This window comes from Morus notabilis, unplaced genomic scaffold (assembly GCF_000414095.1).
Source record: "Morus notabilis unplaced genomic scaffold, ASM41409v2 Scaffold139, whole genome shotgun sequence".
Taxonomy (NCBI): Eukaryota; Viridiplantae; Streptophyta; class Magnoliopsida; order Rosales; family Moraceae; genus Morus; species Morus notabilis.
This window is the reverse complement of record NW_010361068.1, coordinates 998,073-1,015,244: the sequence shown is the minus strand read 5'-3', so window position 1 is coordinate 1,015,244 and position 17,172 is coordinate 998,073. Positions and strand designations below refer to the sequence as shown.

General features: G+C 34.2%; 2 protein-coding genes across 3 annotated transcripts; one reads left to right on the top strand and one right to left on the bottom strand.

Annotated features, from left to right (window-relative positions):
- Positions 1 to 5,814: 5,814 nt before the first annotated feature.
- Positions 5,815 to 10,814, top strand: LOC21408132 (caffeoylshikimate esterase). Of its 2 annotated transcripts, none has more exons than XM_024165770.1 (8): positions 5,815 to 5,893; positions 5,994 to 6,026; positions 6,145 to 6,271; positions 6,401 to 6,547; positions 6,727 to 6,857; positions 8,313 to 8,450; positions 10,139 to 10,237; positions 10,355 to 10,814. In XM_024165770.1, the coding sequence occupies exons 1-8, from the start codon at positions 5,891 to 5,893 to the stop codon at positions 10,631 to 10,633; spliced, it is 957 nt and encodes a 318-aa protein (XP_024021538.1). In that variant the 5' UTR covers positions 5,815 to 5,890; the 3' UTR covers positions 10,634 to 10,814. The 2 variants fall into 2 exon arrangements, with proteins under 2 accessions (XP_024021538.1, XP_024021537.1); XM_024165769.1 differs by lacking the exons at positions 10,139 to 10,237; positions 10,355 to 10,814 and adding exons at positions 8,671 to 8,769; positions 8,887 to 9,345.
- Positions 10,815 to 11,387: 573 nt separating this feature from the next.
- LOC21408130 (spliceosome-associated protein 130 A) lies at positions 11,388 to 16,792 on the bottom strand. The gene is made up of 4 exons (XM_010098378.2): positions 13,514 to 16,792; positions 12,811 to 13,302; positions 11,939 to 12,093; positions 11,388 to 11,759 (listed from the first exon to the last, which is right to left on the bottom strand). Exons 1-3 carry the CDS (start codon positions 16,523 to 16,525, stop codon positions 11,956 to 11,958), a joined length of 3,642 nt encoding a protein of 1,213 aa, XP_010096680.1. The 5' UTR covers positions 16,526 to 16,792; the 3' UTR covers positions 11,388 to 11,759; positions 11,939 to 11,955.
- Positions 16,793 to 17,172: the final 380 nt, after the last annotated feature.

Here is a 17,172-nt window from a genome sequence, read left to right as displayed (position 1 = left end):
TGATCCGTAATTCTATCTTGATCTAGATTTTCCTGACTTTATAACCAAGCCGCCCGCTTATTAATTTTCATTGCACAATAAGAATAAAAATAATATAAATAATAACAAAAAGTAAATATTAAAATTCCTAATAATTAACTTTAGTAACAAGCTTTATTTTTTTATTTTAATGCCTAATTACAGAAAACCTCAACTTTCATACACAGTCATCCAAATTAGCCTGTAAGAAATTGCATATTTGTTCTATATAAATTGTTGTTATGATTATTTGTAGTGGTGCCCTTAAACTTTATACTCTTTTGGCTAATCTTCAAAAATTCACACTTCAATTACCACACAAAAATAAAAAATAAAAAATAAAAACTTTCACTTCACTACTCCAAATCAAATTTTGAAACATTCTCATTTAGCTCTCTCTCGTAAAATGTACCAATGGAAAAATTTTAAAATTTTATTTCCTCGTAATAGAAGAATTTCAAACCCACGGAACATGACTCCAAATTAAGTTACCCCCAACTTAAAATTTGAGTTTCCTTTTTGCTAAATATTAGTTAAGAAAGTTTATGACATTATTATTTAAATCCATGTTTAGCCTTTCCGTTTGAATATGCTATTTTTTGTTTTTAACATGAACTCTAACAGAGGGGGGTTAAACTCTTTTAATGGGCTTTTCGAGAAAACTGAACTCCAAATAGCTAGCACAATATGTTAAAATAATTCATCCATAACCATTTTAGATTTCATTAAAGGAATTGAATACAGAGATTTACAAAATAAAAATAAAGAAAAATATCATCCCATAAACAAAAACCTAAAAGCAAAGGAACATTATCCGGCCACTAATAAAATGCTTTCATTCAGGACTAGAAAAACCAAGAGAAAATTACAAACAATTGAATCCACATCCTAAGAGTTAATTGACTCATTCAGAATACAAAAATAGAAATGATTAAACCATGACATTTGTCCTAATCAAATACTAAACATAAATACCCTAAAAGTTAATTAAATTGAAACGAGCATCATAAGCGGTCGGTCCAAAATGCAGGCACTTAGGTTAATTACCATTCATCCACGTGTATGGTAGCTGACTGATAATATGTTTGAGACTAATTTATACAACACTTTGCTTTCCAATATATCTATATAACACACACACACACACACACACACACACACAGAGCAATGTTGATTTTAAATTGAGAAATTCATGAAACATTCCGATCAGAAAATCTAACGCGTCTTGCATGATTAGCCGTCAAAACAGTACCCTAAACTCCAATCCATATGATTCTCAAAAAATAAAAATAAAAATAATAAAAATATTACTCCAATCCATATAAGAAGATAAAGATAGAAAAAAGATCACTCTTGAGAATTCAGTTAGAAAACGAGGCATGACTATTGACTCAGATACGTATTGTGGTAAAATTATCAACAAGAATTATCTGTGGGCCATATATTACTAAATTTCATATTTTGGCACTAGGTTGAAACGTGGGTAGCCTTTGTTTGAATTTCAAGTTAACATTAGCGCAAATACAGATTTCAAATAGCAATTCAGAATTCAGAACCGGAGAAATAAATGTCCATTATTCTGATATTTTCTAGTTGCTCAAGTCCCAGGAAAAGAGACCAAGTGGAGAACTTATATTATACATTATATTTGTTTTCTTATATAAAATGTAAAATTAGATACATTATTAACCTAACATGTTTCATACGCTCTATGTGAGATTATCCAATTCAAAATAGTGAAGAGAGAAGGAATGATAAGGCTTTTTTATTTTTTATTTTTGGATGAAAGGCTTTGCAACAATAAAAAATACAATATTCACTGCTTACATAACACATGAGATAAGCATCCTATTTATAGGATGTAAATATATAATCTGAAAGGAATCTAAATCCAAATATATTAAATAATAATAATAATTCTAATGTAATATAATCTAAATCCTAATGTATATCTATATGATCTCCAATGAGAAGATTTATAGTTGTGACCTATACCAGTAAGGTTTTTGTAACAACAAATTACGCACTCCCAAATAAGAAAAGGGAACTTTGAAATAGCTTTTCCCACTTATGCATTCTAGTGACATCATTTTTGGAGAGATCATATTTAACGTCCTTCAGATGTCGATAAGGTCCTCAAAATGAATGCGTCAATATATAAAGTGCCCTTTTTATGATACTTTTTCCTTCATTTTGTCCATAAAAAGGGTTAGAAAAAGAAAACGCATGACATGATTCATGTGCCTACTTTTCTCCTGATCAATTCTTAACCAAACAAGAAGTATATATAGAGGATGTTTCTTTCGTAGAACTAGAAAAAATAAACTATTTATAATTTTTAATTGTTATAAAATGGTCAATTTTACTTTTTTTTTTAAATTATTGTAATTTTAATATAATCTAACGGTGAGAAATTAATTTATGATAAAGAGGTTTATTGAAGAATGTTCCGTATATAAATACATGAGTAATTAACTAATTATAAAGCAAAGCAGAGTCGGCCAATGGAAGCAAAGCAGAGTCGGCCAATGGAAGCAAATTGGAGTGTACTACCATCTCCACGTGCAAGGCAATGTCAAAATTGTCGTTCCCTCTTTTTATCACGCGCTTGGTTTGGATCCCAGTTTTTATTTTATTTTCTTCAAGAGTTTCACATTCCTAATGCTAGCCCTCAAAAGCTCTAGAACTATATACATGTACACAAATTTTCCACATTGGCAACGTGACCTTTTTACTTTCTGATTTATGAGTCAACTCGTTCAAAATAAAAATAAAAATAAAATCACTATGCCCCCAAATATGTATGCGTGCACTAGTAAAATAATTTGACAAACGAAATTAACCCTTTTGATTTTGAAGCTACGTGAAACTATCAATTACTGGTTGTTAAGAACTTTTATGCTATTTTAATTATATTTTGGTTGGCATCATGTTATTTACTCTTTTTTTTTTTTTTTGTGGAATGTTATTTACTCTATTTTAGTTCAAATATTATTTCAATTGCTGCTGATTTCAGCATAAAGTACTTTATGTTATTTGTATTTTTTATAGTTGCGAAATAGGTGATTTGTATTTTAAATAAAAAAAAATACACATGTCAAAATTGTCCTCGGTATATAAGGATATTTAATCTCAACAAACGATTGGTTACACTAATACAATATAGTGACGTGCAAAGGATACAAAAATGTACGCCTAATTTTCTCAACGAAAAAACACATAGGTGAACCAAGTATCAAAGCACTCAATTGGCTCTTTAATTTAAACAAATCCGGACAATCGATGAAACGCTCCAATTGGTCGAGAGAAAAGGATCTACAACATTGAGGCCATTAACAACACTGCAAATAAACAACTCTTGTGAGAAAACCTTTACAAAACTAAACTACATAAAACTGAAGCGAAGGAAATCCTGCCACACTTGTTGGACAAAAATAAAATAAACAAGCAAAAATTTTACCACGGTATGAAAGAGACAAACACAACCACCACCAAAAGACCTCCTTTTCCTGGCTCCCTGTCCTTTGTTGATCATCGATTCTGATTTCCAGCAGTCGTGATTTCAGCCCGAGCAGGTTTGAAAAAGGATCTTAGAGTGTCTAGGGTTGGGTAAAAAAACATTAGACATTCCATCTTCTGAAACCAACACTTTTAATGTTATTTGACGCACAATAATTTCTATATGTTTATTATGGATTTGCACACCCTGGGATCGATAAACCTTTTGAGAATCGCAAACCACAAACCACCCTCACCTAGTCGATCATCCTCTAGTCGTCAACCTCCTCCGCTGCAAACCCGAATTGTGCGTCGCCTTCTCCTCCAGGCCAGAGATCTAGCAGCCAGCCCAAAGTCGGTGCTGGATTTTAGCATAACGAAAAAAAGTGGGCGGAGGGAGGGGGACAATAAGAACCTTACAATACTCTAAGATAGAATTGAAGGGTATTTTTGGGTTTTTAATATTGTTGAAAACTAAGATATTTAATTATGCTATAATCTACTTATTTAAAGAAAATTATGTTATAATTTACTCTATTAAATATATTATTTCCCTCATTCTCCCTAATAAGTTAGTAATGATTATAATTCTTTTAGAATATTCTCCAACTTTAATTCACTTATTTTTATCCACATATTTTTTATGATTAACGTATTTGAGTATCTTTAAGGAAGATCTCTAAATTTTAGCTAAATTCTAACTAAAATAGTTAAAAAGTTATTTTAGCTAGCAACTTTTTAGTGAGTCACAATAATCATACTCTCAATTTTAGCTAAATATAGATTATTTTAATTTTTTTTTTTTTTGAGTTTAAAATATGTCATTTTTTTAACTTTTACTTATGTCAAAATAAAGAATATAATAATAAAAAGAACAAATAGCTAGCCACTTCTTGCTAGCTATATTTAGCTAGTAGAAAATACTTTAACCAAAATAGCTAACCATTTAGTTTATGGTTGGAGTGGAGAAAAGCTAAAAAATAAAAAAGGAGCTAAAATCATTAATTTTTTTGACTAAAAATATGAAATAACTAACATTATTAGAATTGTTCTTAGACACATAAATAGTATATTTACGTTATTTCATACTTTTAAGCCAAAATTTACTCCAAATTATATTTGTCCATATCATTAACCGTATAAATGTAACCATATTGTATTTTCCTAATTTATTTCTACTTTATAATGTTCCTCTAAATTTTATAGTCGAAGCATGGCTTGACTATTTATTTCTCGTAATGAAATGTTTGTTATATCGGTTTTGGTACGTATTTCCACTGGTTATAATATTAGTTGAATGAAATTATTATGATGATCATAATTATTTTTAAAGATTGCCTCTGTGTTTTTTTTTTCTTTTAAATTATGTTAATAGACAGTATGCCCAAACATTCATAATGACGATCATAATTATGATTAGTTTGTTGCCCAATAATTCTTGTAAAATTGGGTATGTGTAATTCTTTTTTGTGAACAAAATTTAGTGGATATTATTTTTTTGAGGGTGATTTAGTATATATTATTGGTAGTACAATAATCATGTCAATCCACTTGCCAAAAAAGACTTATCCTCTCTCTCTCGTTATCCTCTTCTTACGTGTGATTTTGGCTGGTATCTCGACCAACTTCATGTTATCTTTTTTTTTTTTGGAAAGGCATATTATCTTTTTCACTTCAATTAAAAGGAGAATCCAAATTCATTAGGTAATATATATATATATATATATATATATATATATATATAAGCAAAGCAAATAGGAAACAAAGATGGGGGCAAGTGGTTTGACCATTGGAGGAGCTAATCCCCAAATTGCCCACGTCCGCCATTGACCTAAAACACATGATCAAAGAAGAAAACAAACCCCAATAAATTTGTAACGTTCCAGAAAATGTGCATCTTGACAAGTTGCATTTTCAGCTTACAAGGGATGATAGCAAACCCAAAAAATTAAAAAATTAAAAAAATTAAAAAATAAAAGGTGCTTACAAGAGATATGAACTCACCATAACAATATACATATGTCCTTATATATATATATATATGAATTAATTAGAGTGGGTCCACAGTTAAATAATTTGGATTTTCTTTTGAAAAAAAATAAATTGCTTGGATTTTGGAAGCCAAAAATAAAATAATACCCTTATGGTCCAAAGATATTATTAGATTTAAAGGAGATTATTAAATTTAATTAGATTAGTGGCCGAGAGAGGAAAGATATCAGAAGGAGCACAAAACACTATTATGTCAAATTATAATATAAATAGGCGTTATGAAAGTTCAAAGTTCATGCACTTGCAAAACTTCTCTCTCTTAACGACACTTTCTCTGCTCATCTCAAAATCTAGTTTCTGAAATATTGATCACTTTTCTCTTATGGTTTGTCTCTCTATTTCCTCTTTCTTCAGTTTCACATATATTGCCTTTTTTTTTTTTACTTTAATTTCAGGTTTCCTTATTCTTCTTTTGTCCTCCGCAGGCTCATGAAACAGATGACATCTCCTATGAAGAGGTTAGAATTATAAATTAAAAAAAAAAAAAAAAAAGCTTCGATTTCTTTTATTTTCTCACGTAATGAATATTTATGTATAATCAAATATAAATATATATTTTTTTGGTTTTAAAAACAGGGTCATGTCAATAACTCTAGAGGATTGCAGCTTTTCACATGTCAATGGTTGCCTAAAAATCAGGACCCAAAAGCCTTGATTTTCATCTTCCATGGCTACGCCATGGAATGTAGTGTCACAATGAAAAGTACGTACTTCGATTTTCTGGCCAAAATTATTTGATATTCCTTTTTCATTTTTAATTGAATTTGAATATGATTACTAGAAAAAAAAAAAAAAAAAAAAAAAAGTGCTGGAATTGAACTTTGATTTTCAGGCACGGCGGTCCGGCTTGTGAAAGCAGGATTCGCAATCTACGGGATTGATTACGAAGGCCATGGAAAATCAGGTGGCTTGCAGGGCCTTGTCAACAACTTTGACAACGTCGTCGATGACTGCTCCGACCATTTCACGACCATATGCGGTCAGACTCTATTCTAAAGTTTTTATTTTTACCTCTATTATTATGAGCGTGATATTTTTCAACATAATTTCTTTCTCTTCACTAATGTTTTTATCACCAACTATACTTGGAGTCCAATTGTTGTAACGGTTCTTTTTTTTCTTTTCTTTTTTTTTTTTTTTTTCTTTGTGGTTGTGCAGAGAAGAAAGAAAACAAAGGAAAATTGAGATTTTTGTTGGGGGAGTCCCTGGGAGGAGCAATAGCTCTGCTTGTTCACAAGAAGAAGCCACACTTTTGGGACGGTGCCGTTTTGGTCGCGCCTATGTGTAAGGTATGCTTTTCAAATTCATGTTCTTTTTTCTTTTCAAGTTTTGTATGTTTTTGCTCTTTTTTCTTTTTTTGGTGGGACATGATTCACGTGTAGGTCTATCCTTGCCCTCCTTAAAAATTGGATCTACACACACTAATATAGAAAATAACAAAAATTAAGATAATCACCGCTAAACTAAACAACATGAATTAAGAAACAGTAGAATGGAGAAACGAACTTGGGAGGATGTTAGATCAATCCCATATTATTATTTATATAAAAAAATGAAATTTACTTATGAATTTATTGCGATTTAGTGCGTTTATATAGATTTTTAGTAATTCGTTAGAGTAGCCTATTGATATTTGTTGGCTCAAATATTGCAAAATCATATTTGAAATTCAAACGGTATGAACAACACTCTGTACTTTAAATCATGTCAATGAAAGTTTCCATAGAAAACCAATCATATCAATCATCAAGGACATGTCCAATTTTTTTCATCCTCCAAGGCATAAGCGTGCGGCAAAAAAGAGTTACCTAACTTTTTATGTTATGCCCTTAAACTTTTCTCAGCAGTTAAGAAAAAGTCTTGCCAATATTTTGTACTTTTTCCCTTTTGTATTTTTTTCCTTATTGGTCATGAGTAACGAGAAGTCATAGTTGACGGTCTCAGAAAAAATAAATAGGATCTTTTTTTTATACTATTAATTTTTAAATTGTTAGATCTAATAAAAATTATATCAGATTAAAAATATATGTAAAATGAACAAATATTGATTTAACAGTCGAAAATAAAATATTTTTAATTGTCAGTAGTTATTAGAAAAATCTCTAAATCACGTAAATTATATAAGATACAATCGTAGATTACGGTCTCGTTCATTTCACTGATTCGAGTTTAGGATTCAAGTTTTGTTACAGTAAAAAACTCTAAAAAATAGTCAAATTTAACTTTTTTATTATAGTAAAAAGCTCTCGCATAAAGTCACATATCAACTCGAATCAGCAAACTAAACGGGCCCTATAATTATCAAAATGACATGATTGCTCAAGTTGACAACTAAAATTATGTTATCTTGTGTTTCCTTTAACGTTTCTATAAACAAGAGTTAAAAGTATATTTTTTTTATAATTGAATTAAAAGTACGTTTGATAGCTGTAAATTGTGTTTAAAAATGAATTAGTTGACCATATCTTTATATTTTATTACTCACATGAAGTCGGAACAAATCTTGTCGAATATATACTCAGCGTGTAAATCAAATGTGGGGCCTTTTGTTTTAATTAGTTAGTGTGTAATCTAGAAACTTTTCTAGTTTGAATTATTCCACAGAGTCAAATTAAGTTTTCAAATTATTTAAGCTTGCAAGCGTTACCTAATCCAGAGTCTTATTTAGGTTGTCATTTTTTTTATTTTTTTATTTATTTTCTTAACGTTTTATTTATTTTCTTAACGTTTTATATATTTAACAGATTGCGGATGATGTGAAGCCACATCCTGTGGTGATCAGTATTTTGACAAAGCTTAGCAAGATCATTCCAACCTGGAAAATCATCCCCACAAACGACATCATTGATCTTGCGTTTAAGGTTCCTGAGGTTAGACAAGCGGTACGTGTTTCCTCCACACGAGTTTCCATGAGGTTTTTGACAGATGTGAATTGAAATCCATTAATTGTCAATATTTAAAAAGTTCCGGGTTGTTTTGTCAAAATCAAAAAACAGAGAACAAAGTGAAAAAAAAATTAAAGAGATAGGACCGACGGTAAAAACTACTCTCTTAGTTAAGAAAAAAAAAATAATAATAACATAAACGATACGGTTGTTACAGGTTAGAACCAACCCATACTGTTACAAGGGCCGGCCTCGCTTGAAAACCGGCTATGAACTTTTGAGAGTTAGTACGGCTCTTGAGAAGGAGCTTGAAAAGGTACATATTTTATATATGTATTAACTTTAATTTACCTCGTTGGAGTCACTTCTTTTCTCATTGAACTGTCTACGTAAAGTTAATTGAACTTGTTTTTTTGTGTGTGTTTGTTTATAGATCTCATTGCCGTTCATCGTTTTGCATGGAGGAGAAGACAGAGTTACCGACAAATCTGTTAGCAAGCAGCTATACGAAGTCGCTTTGAGTCCGGACAAGACCTTCAAGTTGTATCCGGGAATGTGGCACGGTCTTCTCTACGGAGAGCCACCGGAGAACATTGACATTGTGTTTTCGGACATTATTGGTTGGTTAAATGAGATAGTTGCCTCAGGAAACGCAAGGTTGGAGAATGAAATTAAAGCTGAGAATGACCCTTTCGCCCAAAAAACCCAATAGAAAACAAACTTAGTAGGAGAGAAAAAAATAATAATTAAAAACAGCTATATGTTCTTGTGTTGTGTACTTTTGTATATTATGGTCCTGCACAACAGCCTGAAACGGCTTTCTAATGTACCGAACGTTAAGTGAGTGTCATCTCTGGAAATTAATTTGATAGAAATTTATTTTTTTTTCTTTTTTTGTCCGAGAAATTATATATTTTGGCTTTTGGTTCAATCACTCTTCAAAAAAAAAAAAAAAAAAAAAAAAAAAAAAAAAAAAAAAAAAAAAAAAAAAAAAAAAAGTAGAAAGCAACATCTATCAAATCACACGCTTCACCTTTCACATGCCTCACTACATACGCACTTTGGACTTTGTTCAGCAATAACACTATGAAAAAGGCACCAGAAACTAGATTATTAAGCTATATAATTAAGCAAATCCTAGACTCATGCTCTCAAATCATCTTGAAAATTTCAATTATAAAAACTTGAAATTACACGAGTTTTTTAAACCCCGTTCATTTCACCAATTCGAGTTTAAAATTTAAATTTTATTACAATAAAAAACTCTCAAAAATAATCACATCTAATTTTTTTATTACAGTAAAAAAACTCTCACATAAACACATCTCAACTCAAATTAAAAACTCAAATCAACGAACTAAATGGGCCTTTAAGTTGCAGTGCAAGCTTAATTCCATCATCAGGAAGATAAAGATTCAAAAAAAAATTTTGATCTTGCGTTTAAGGTTCCTGAGGTTAGACAAGCGGTACGTGTTTCCTCCGCACGAGTTTCCATGAGGTTTTTGACAGATGTGAATTGAAATCCATTAATTGTCAATATTTAAAAAGTTCCGGGTTGTTTTGTCAAAATCAAAAAACAGAGAACAAAGTGAAAAAAAATTAAAGAGATAGGACCGACGGTAAAAACTACTCTCTTAGTTAAGAAAAAAATAATAATAATAACATAAACGATACGGTTGTTACAGGTTAGAACCAACCCATACTGTTACAAGGGCCGGCCTCGCTTGAAAACCGGCTATGAACTTTTGAGAGTTAGTACGGCTCTTGAGAAGGAGCTTGAAGAGGTACATATTTTATATATGTATTAACTTTAATTTACCTTGTTGGAGTCACTTCTTTTCTCATTGAACTGTCTACGTAAAGTTAATTGAACTTGTTTTTTTGTGTGTGTTTGTTTATAGATCTCATTGCCGTTCATCGTTTTGCATGGAGGTGAAGACAGAGTTACCGACAAATCGGTTAGCAGGCAGCTATACGAAGTCGCTTTGAGTCCGGACAAGACCTTCAAGTTGTATCCGGGAATGTGGCACGGTCTTCTCTACGGAGAGCCACCGGAGAACATTGACATTGTGTTTTCGGACATTATTGGTTGGTTAAATGAGATAGTTGCCTCAGGAAACGCAAGGTTGGAGAATGAAATTAAAGCTGAGAATGACCCTTTCGCCCAAAAAACCCAATAGAAAACAAACTTAGTAGGAGAGAAAAAAATAATAATTAAAAACAGCTATATGTTCTTGTGTTGTGTACTTTTGTATATTATGGTCCTGCACAACAGCCTGAAACGGCTTTCTAATGTACCGAACGTTAAGAGAGTGTCATCTCTGGAAATTAATTTGATAGAAATTTATTTTTTTTCTTTTTTGTCCGAGAAATTATATATTTTGGCTTTTGGTTCAATCCCTCTTCAAAAAAAAAAAAAAAAATGTAGAAAGCAACATCTATCAAATCACATGCTTCACCTTTCACATGCCTCACTACATACGCACTTTGGACTTTGTTCAGCAATAACACTATGAAAAAGGCACCAGAAACTAGATTATTAAGCTATATAATTAAGCAAATCCTAGACTCATGCTCTCAAATCATCTTGAAAATTTCAATTATAAAAACTTGAAATTACACGAGTTTTTTAAGTCCCGTTCATTTCACCAATTCGAGTTTAGAATTTAAATTTTATTACAATAAAAAACTCTCAAAAACAGTCACATCTAATTTTTTTATTACAGTAAAAAAACTCACATAAACACATCTCAACTCAAATTAAAAACTCAAATCAGCGAACTAAACGGACCCTTAAATTACAGTGCAAGCTTAATTCCATCATCAGGAAGATAAAGATTCATAAAAAATTTCCCTTTTAATATCCAGAAATCTCCCGAGCTTATATTGTGAGCCCAGATTTAAAACTAGAACCTTCCACTAAACCCATCAAACTTTAGAAGGCAAGAAAACTCTGACAGTTTTCATATATAGGTGCCATGAGGTGGTTCGAACCCAGATGTAGATTCAATCTAATTAGTATCACTAAATCTATTCCACGGAAGGTTGGAAAGACGAAGCAAAATCTATTACACTAATTACAACAATACAAATGAAGCCTACAAAGTGCGAGGATGGAATATCAGATTTCTCAATATAACTTTGGATACTCTCAATAAGGTCATCCTTCTCTGTATCCTTAATAAAAAAACATCTCCCTTCTTAAAATGAAAGCAGAATTTTGGCATGCTTTTCCCGCTTTAGTGTGACGCTGATCAACATGAACTCACTACGCACGCCTGCCCATCCAGTTAGTGCTACGAAAAACTGCATACACAAACAAGACAATGTATCTGCCCTTGTCATGTATTGGCCAATTGATCGTATCAAATTTTTTATCCAGAGACAAATTTAGATTGAAGAATGATAATTGTCCCGCTCTAAGATATGATTAGAATGCACGGTATGGAAAATAATTTAAAGAGACGGAAAAGAGAGAGGAGTACCCTTTTTATGATCCTTCTCAGATAATCTTGTTCCGGATTTCTTCAAGTTTTTTAAGAATCTCCCCAGGCGTTCTATCCAACTCATCTGCAATTTTTCTCTGCAAATCCAGGGGCAATGTTGGGAATTGCTCGCAAAGATCTCCGTCAATTACATCCTGCAAAATAATCCAATAATGGTCAACACTGCTCCAAAATCTTACTTAAAACTGGATATGAAAAAACTGAAAAATTAGGCTTCAACATGAACTTTGAGCCGTCAAACATATTCAGGCCTCGTTTGTTTCGAACTATCGAATCACAACTCAATGACAGTGTTTCTCTCACAAAAATTTAAATTTTTTTCTACTACAGTAGTTTCTCTCACATAAATTTACAAATTAACTCATTGTCTCAACTTGAAAGCGAAGGGCCTCAATCTTATCATTGCATAAAACAATTATACATTAACTAAATAATACTTTGAATTTCCAATGCGTAATTCATTTACAAAATACAAACTCCCAAACAATTTTCATTGCATATCCTAATCTGTTACATGTCACATTTTCCATGTCACCTTATGCTCATTAATCATATGTTTCAACCTAAAACAAGAATTTCACAAAAAACCAAAATTATTTACTACTCAAGCCACATTAACGAAAGGCATGGTGGGACACGTTACGCAAAACAATAAATTTTCCACTGCTGCAATCCAATGAAGATGATATATAGTGCTAGTGCATGCAAGACACAAGCTATAAATGAATGTTTAATTGAATAAAATCCTTTTTGTAATTAAAAAAAAAAAGAAGAAGAAAGGGACAACGTCAATGACATCATAAACACATTAAGCATTCCATGCCAGCAAATAAGGAAACAAAATATTTTACCTTGACTGGAAAATAAGCAGATCTATAACCCATGTGATCTCTTCCACATAAGGGTGGATGCTCCTGCCTCATATGCATCTCCAAGTGAGAAAAGAAGTCAACATCGTCACGGGATGTGAATGCAAGCAGTGCCCCCAAACTGCCCATCACTGTCCCATAAATCATGCACTCCCCACCACCTGGAATCAGAGAAGCCTTCTGCAAGCAAGTGGCCACATCGCCAACATGGAACTGCACTATCTCCTCTACCTTGTTGGGAGCTCCATTCAACTTTCCCTGCTCCCACTTTATCCTCCCACCAGTTGGATCTTCTTCTATCTCGTCTGAAACATCCTGTGGTAATCGCACAAAATAGATGTTACCAAACTTGTCTGCACCTGCCATTGTGTCAAAATCCACGTGATACGATGCAGTGAGCCATCTTGGGACACAATCATCGGCAAATATGTACAGCTGATTCTCATCTCGCCTGTACTTGCAATAATGGAATGACTGCAAAAATAGGGGAGGAAATGAGAAAGTAGAGAGTTAGAGTCTAAAGTAAATAAACAGAAACGTGCAAGTATTGGCTCTCAGTGAAAAACTCTCAAGAATTGCACGCCTAAGAACCCGAAAAATAAAATTCAAAAAATTAAAAAAAATTAAAAAAATTAAATTAAAAAAAAAAAGAGGGGGGAGGGGGGTGGTGAAAATTAGAGCATACCTCCTGAATATCACCAACGAAAATTCGATCACGATATGTTTGAATTGATACGATTGTGTTGGGGAAGAGCTTATTCTCACATTTCCTAAGCAATCTCTTTTTCCCAAGATCATATAATCTGAGCACCGGTCCTATTCCAGCAAGTAATCTCCCCTGAAATTGGCACAAAGCAAGAGGAACACCTTCCACTTGTGTTTTGTGCAGAAGTTCAAGGGATTTTCCATCCTCTAGAAACCTGTATATGTGAATGAATCCTGCAGTTAAACTTCTCTTCGGAAAAAACTGCAGTCCCTTCGCTGTACCAACTGCTAAAAGAGTGCCATACTCCTTATCATGAAAATTCACAGTACATATACTGAATGCAGCTTCATTATCCTGAAGCTCCAAAAGGCAAGTGGTACTTGAAGTCTTTGGGTCAAGAACTCTGATGCAAGAAACCCATCTGTCAGACTCGGCCTTGGGATAACCATAATGCTCATCAGATAGGGGATCGTCCCTGTCCTCATCCTCACCACCATTCTCCATTTCCATGTTACCATTTCCGTTTTCTCCCATTCCAGAGGCCTCAAAGCACTCCTTTTTTGCAGCTTCACGCTCTTCTGCTGGGAAAGCTCCCTGATCACCCTCAATAATTACCAATAACTTCCGCTTGGGTTGAAGTACAAACTTTCTTGGAGTGTACCTTAGTGGAATGACAGTTTCGTTGAACGTTTCTCCCAACCTTTCAATAGTAAAAACCCTTAAAGCTTCACCAGCAACAGCAACTACACCTTCTGCACACTGATCAGATGAAAATGAGGCAGCATATTCAAGGGTTTCATAGGAGAGGGGTGTTAAAAGAAAATGTCCTTGGTGAATGTAGCCAAGCCAAGGCCGACTCGACAAACAAAGCATTGCACGCTTTCCTCTCACAATGATGGAAAACAGCTTTGGAGCTCTCAGTCCCAAGAAGCGAGATCGGGAATCAGAAAGTTGACCTGTCACCATATCCACCACAGTTCTGAACAAAACCCCAGTTCGTAAACCAGCATTAAGGAAAAGGCTAGCAGGATGATCAGCACCATCCTCCCCACCAATTGATGCCTGAACTTCGAGAAAAAGAAGAGATTCTGGAGTGGAAGAAACACTTTGCACGCTCAGAATCTGCATACAGTCATCAGGATCCAGTGACAAGATACGAATTGTGTTGTCATATGAACCAACAGCCAAGAAACGAGATCTCTGTCTCCCTTCGGGTACTGGGGCAATATCCAAGCAAGCAATATCTCCAGACATCTCATGTTTCTCCACCTCCATTAGTTGACCAGTCATATCAACCTCAAAATATATAAGCTCTCCTCCACTCAGAGCAATAACTACTTGAAGTCTATTAGAGCCAACTTTAACAATCGTTCTTTTCCCAGGAGTTCTCCACTCATTGATGCGTCCATCTTCCCTGATATGCCTAATGCCATTTGGGTGAACTTGCATAAGAGAATCGTCTCCTATCAAAGAAACGGCAAGTGAAGGGGTTGTATCAAGAAACCCACTATCATTAACTTCTTCAACTGTCTCACCAATTGAAAGCACGAGAGTAGCATTTGCAAATGACACAACAATGTATGCATCAAACTCATCATTGATATTCTTTTTCACAGTCCATACTGCACTTGGTACACCAGGAAGTTCTGACACGGCCATCTCGCTGATTGCCAAACCTGGTCTTAATATCCTGAGAGAAGACCGAGGACCCCGTCCGCAGAGCGTAAATATTTGAGATGTTTCTTCCTCAAAGAGATTAAGGACTTTCATGTCCATAATTGGCATCAAACTCTCAACCTGATCAATCCTTACGAGGTTCTTAAGTCGCCTAGGTTGGAAAAACACAGGCTGGAAACCTTCTTCAGTTTCCATCAACGTAGCAGAGGAAGACTCTATATCATCATCATCCCCTATAGCCTTGAACTGATACAATGAGTGATTCCCAAATTCAGATGCAGCAAATAGAAAACCGGACTTCAGAACACACATAGAAGATGTAACGGGAATTGTATCAAAGTACTTGATTTTCAATTCCGTAACACGGTCATTGTCATGCTCTAAAGTAACTTTAAATATATCTCCATACTCGGTCTGCAAAAGAAAAAAGAACATCGATTTCTGCTTGTGCATAGCTGCCGAAACTATCAGAACCCCACGCTCAGCAGGTAAATCAACACGCCTAGGAATCACAGCTCGAACATCTGGGTGTCCCTGATTCTTATAAATCACGAAATTCTCTGCACACACCAACACACCGCTCGGTCCGTCACCGCCTCCAGGAACAGTGACCAACATATTGGCACCATTATCGACCTGCTCTGACCACTTCCTCGACACATGGTTAAGCCCAAGGTCAAGCTCGTAAAAGGTCAAATGCTTCTGCGCCTCACTGGCCGCCAGACCAGTCGAGTCCTGATCCGCCTCCGAGTAATCCAACTCGATCGCGGCAAATATCGGGTTATCAAAACCACAATCAACCCCACAGATGGAATAAACTATCGTGTGCGACTTGTGTGCTTCCAAGGGGGACGAAATAGTCAACCTAGCAGCTGTATCCCTATTCAAAACATAAACAAGTTTCTGCTTCTCGCAAGCTCCAATCATACAAGCCCTACCCTTGGGATCAATGGCTAAATACTGCCCCGGTACTATCCTCCGACACCCCGATTTTCCAAAAGTTTCTTGGTGAATTTTATCGAACACATTCTTTTCCTTGTTATACTCGAGAATTACAATTCGACCCGAATCGGACCCGACGACAATGTAATCCTTTTGAGCACCAGTGAGCCGAAACTGAGCTAAAGACCTGATTACGCCGAAAATTTCGACGGAGAGAACAGTCTGGATCTTACCATTTTCGTCGGGCCGAAGAAGATCGAGAACCTTGCCTCTGGCGACGACGATCTCCTGAGTCTTTCCGCCGGAGAAATTGCCGTTGATGGCGGAGATTATTCCCGTCGGTCGCTGTAGAGTGAGGCTGTAGAGGTACATGGCCGAGTTTCAGAGAGCTTCCTCGCTAGGGTTATGGATAATGGCGACGAAGAAGAAGAAGGAGAAGATTTGTGAGGTTTGGAGAGAGTGGTAATTTGGGGATTTAGGGTTCTAGTGGAAGTTCATCGAGAACAATTTTCTGGAGAATGTGGAAATAGGTTAGGGTTTTAGATTTGGGATTAACAGAGAAAGAGAGCGGGAGACTAAAGAGAGAGAGAGTTTGAGAGTCCAATCCAATACTGAACCCTAGAAAGTGAAAAGACGCACCGCCAGACCTCCGTTAAAAAATTAAAAATAAATACATATAAACTACTGCCTTTTATTGACATATCCAACGGCTGAAATCAACTAAACCATGCGCACTATAGGGTCTCATATTTTAGAGTGTGACTTGAATGTAGTTTTTGAGTTAAATTTAAATTATAATTTGACTTAAAATTATAACTTGAGTTTGTGTTTATTTGTGTACATTTGAGTTATGGTTTGAGATAAGAATCTTTTTGAGTTTGTATTTGAGTGAATCAAAACTTGAATTTGTATTTAGATAGTATTTTAATAAAAACTCAATGGTGATTAAATATTTTAATAAGATATATGGGTGGGGTTTTATTCATCTTTTCGTTGTCAACGCATAGAAAAAAAATCAT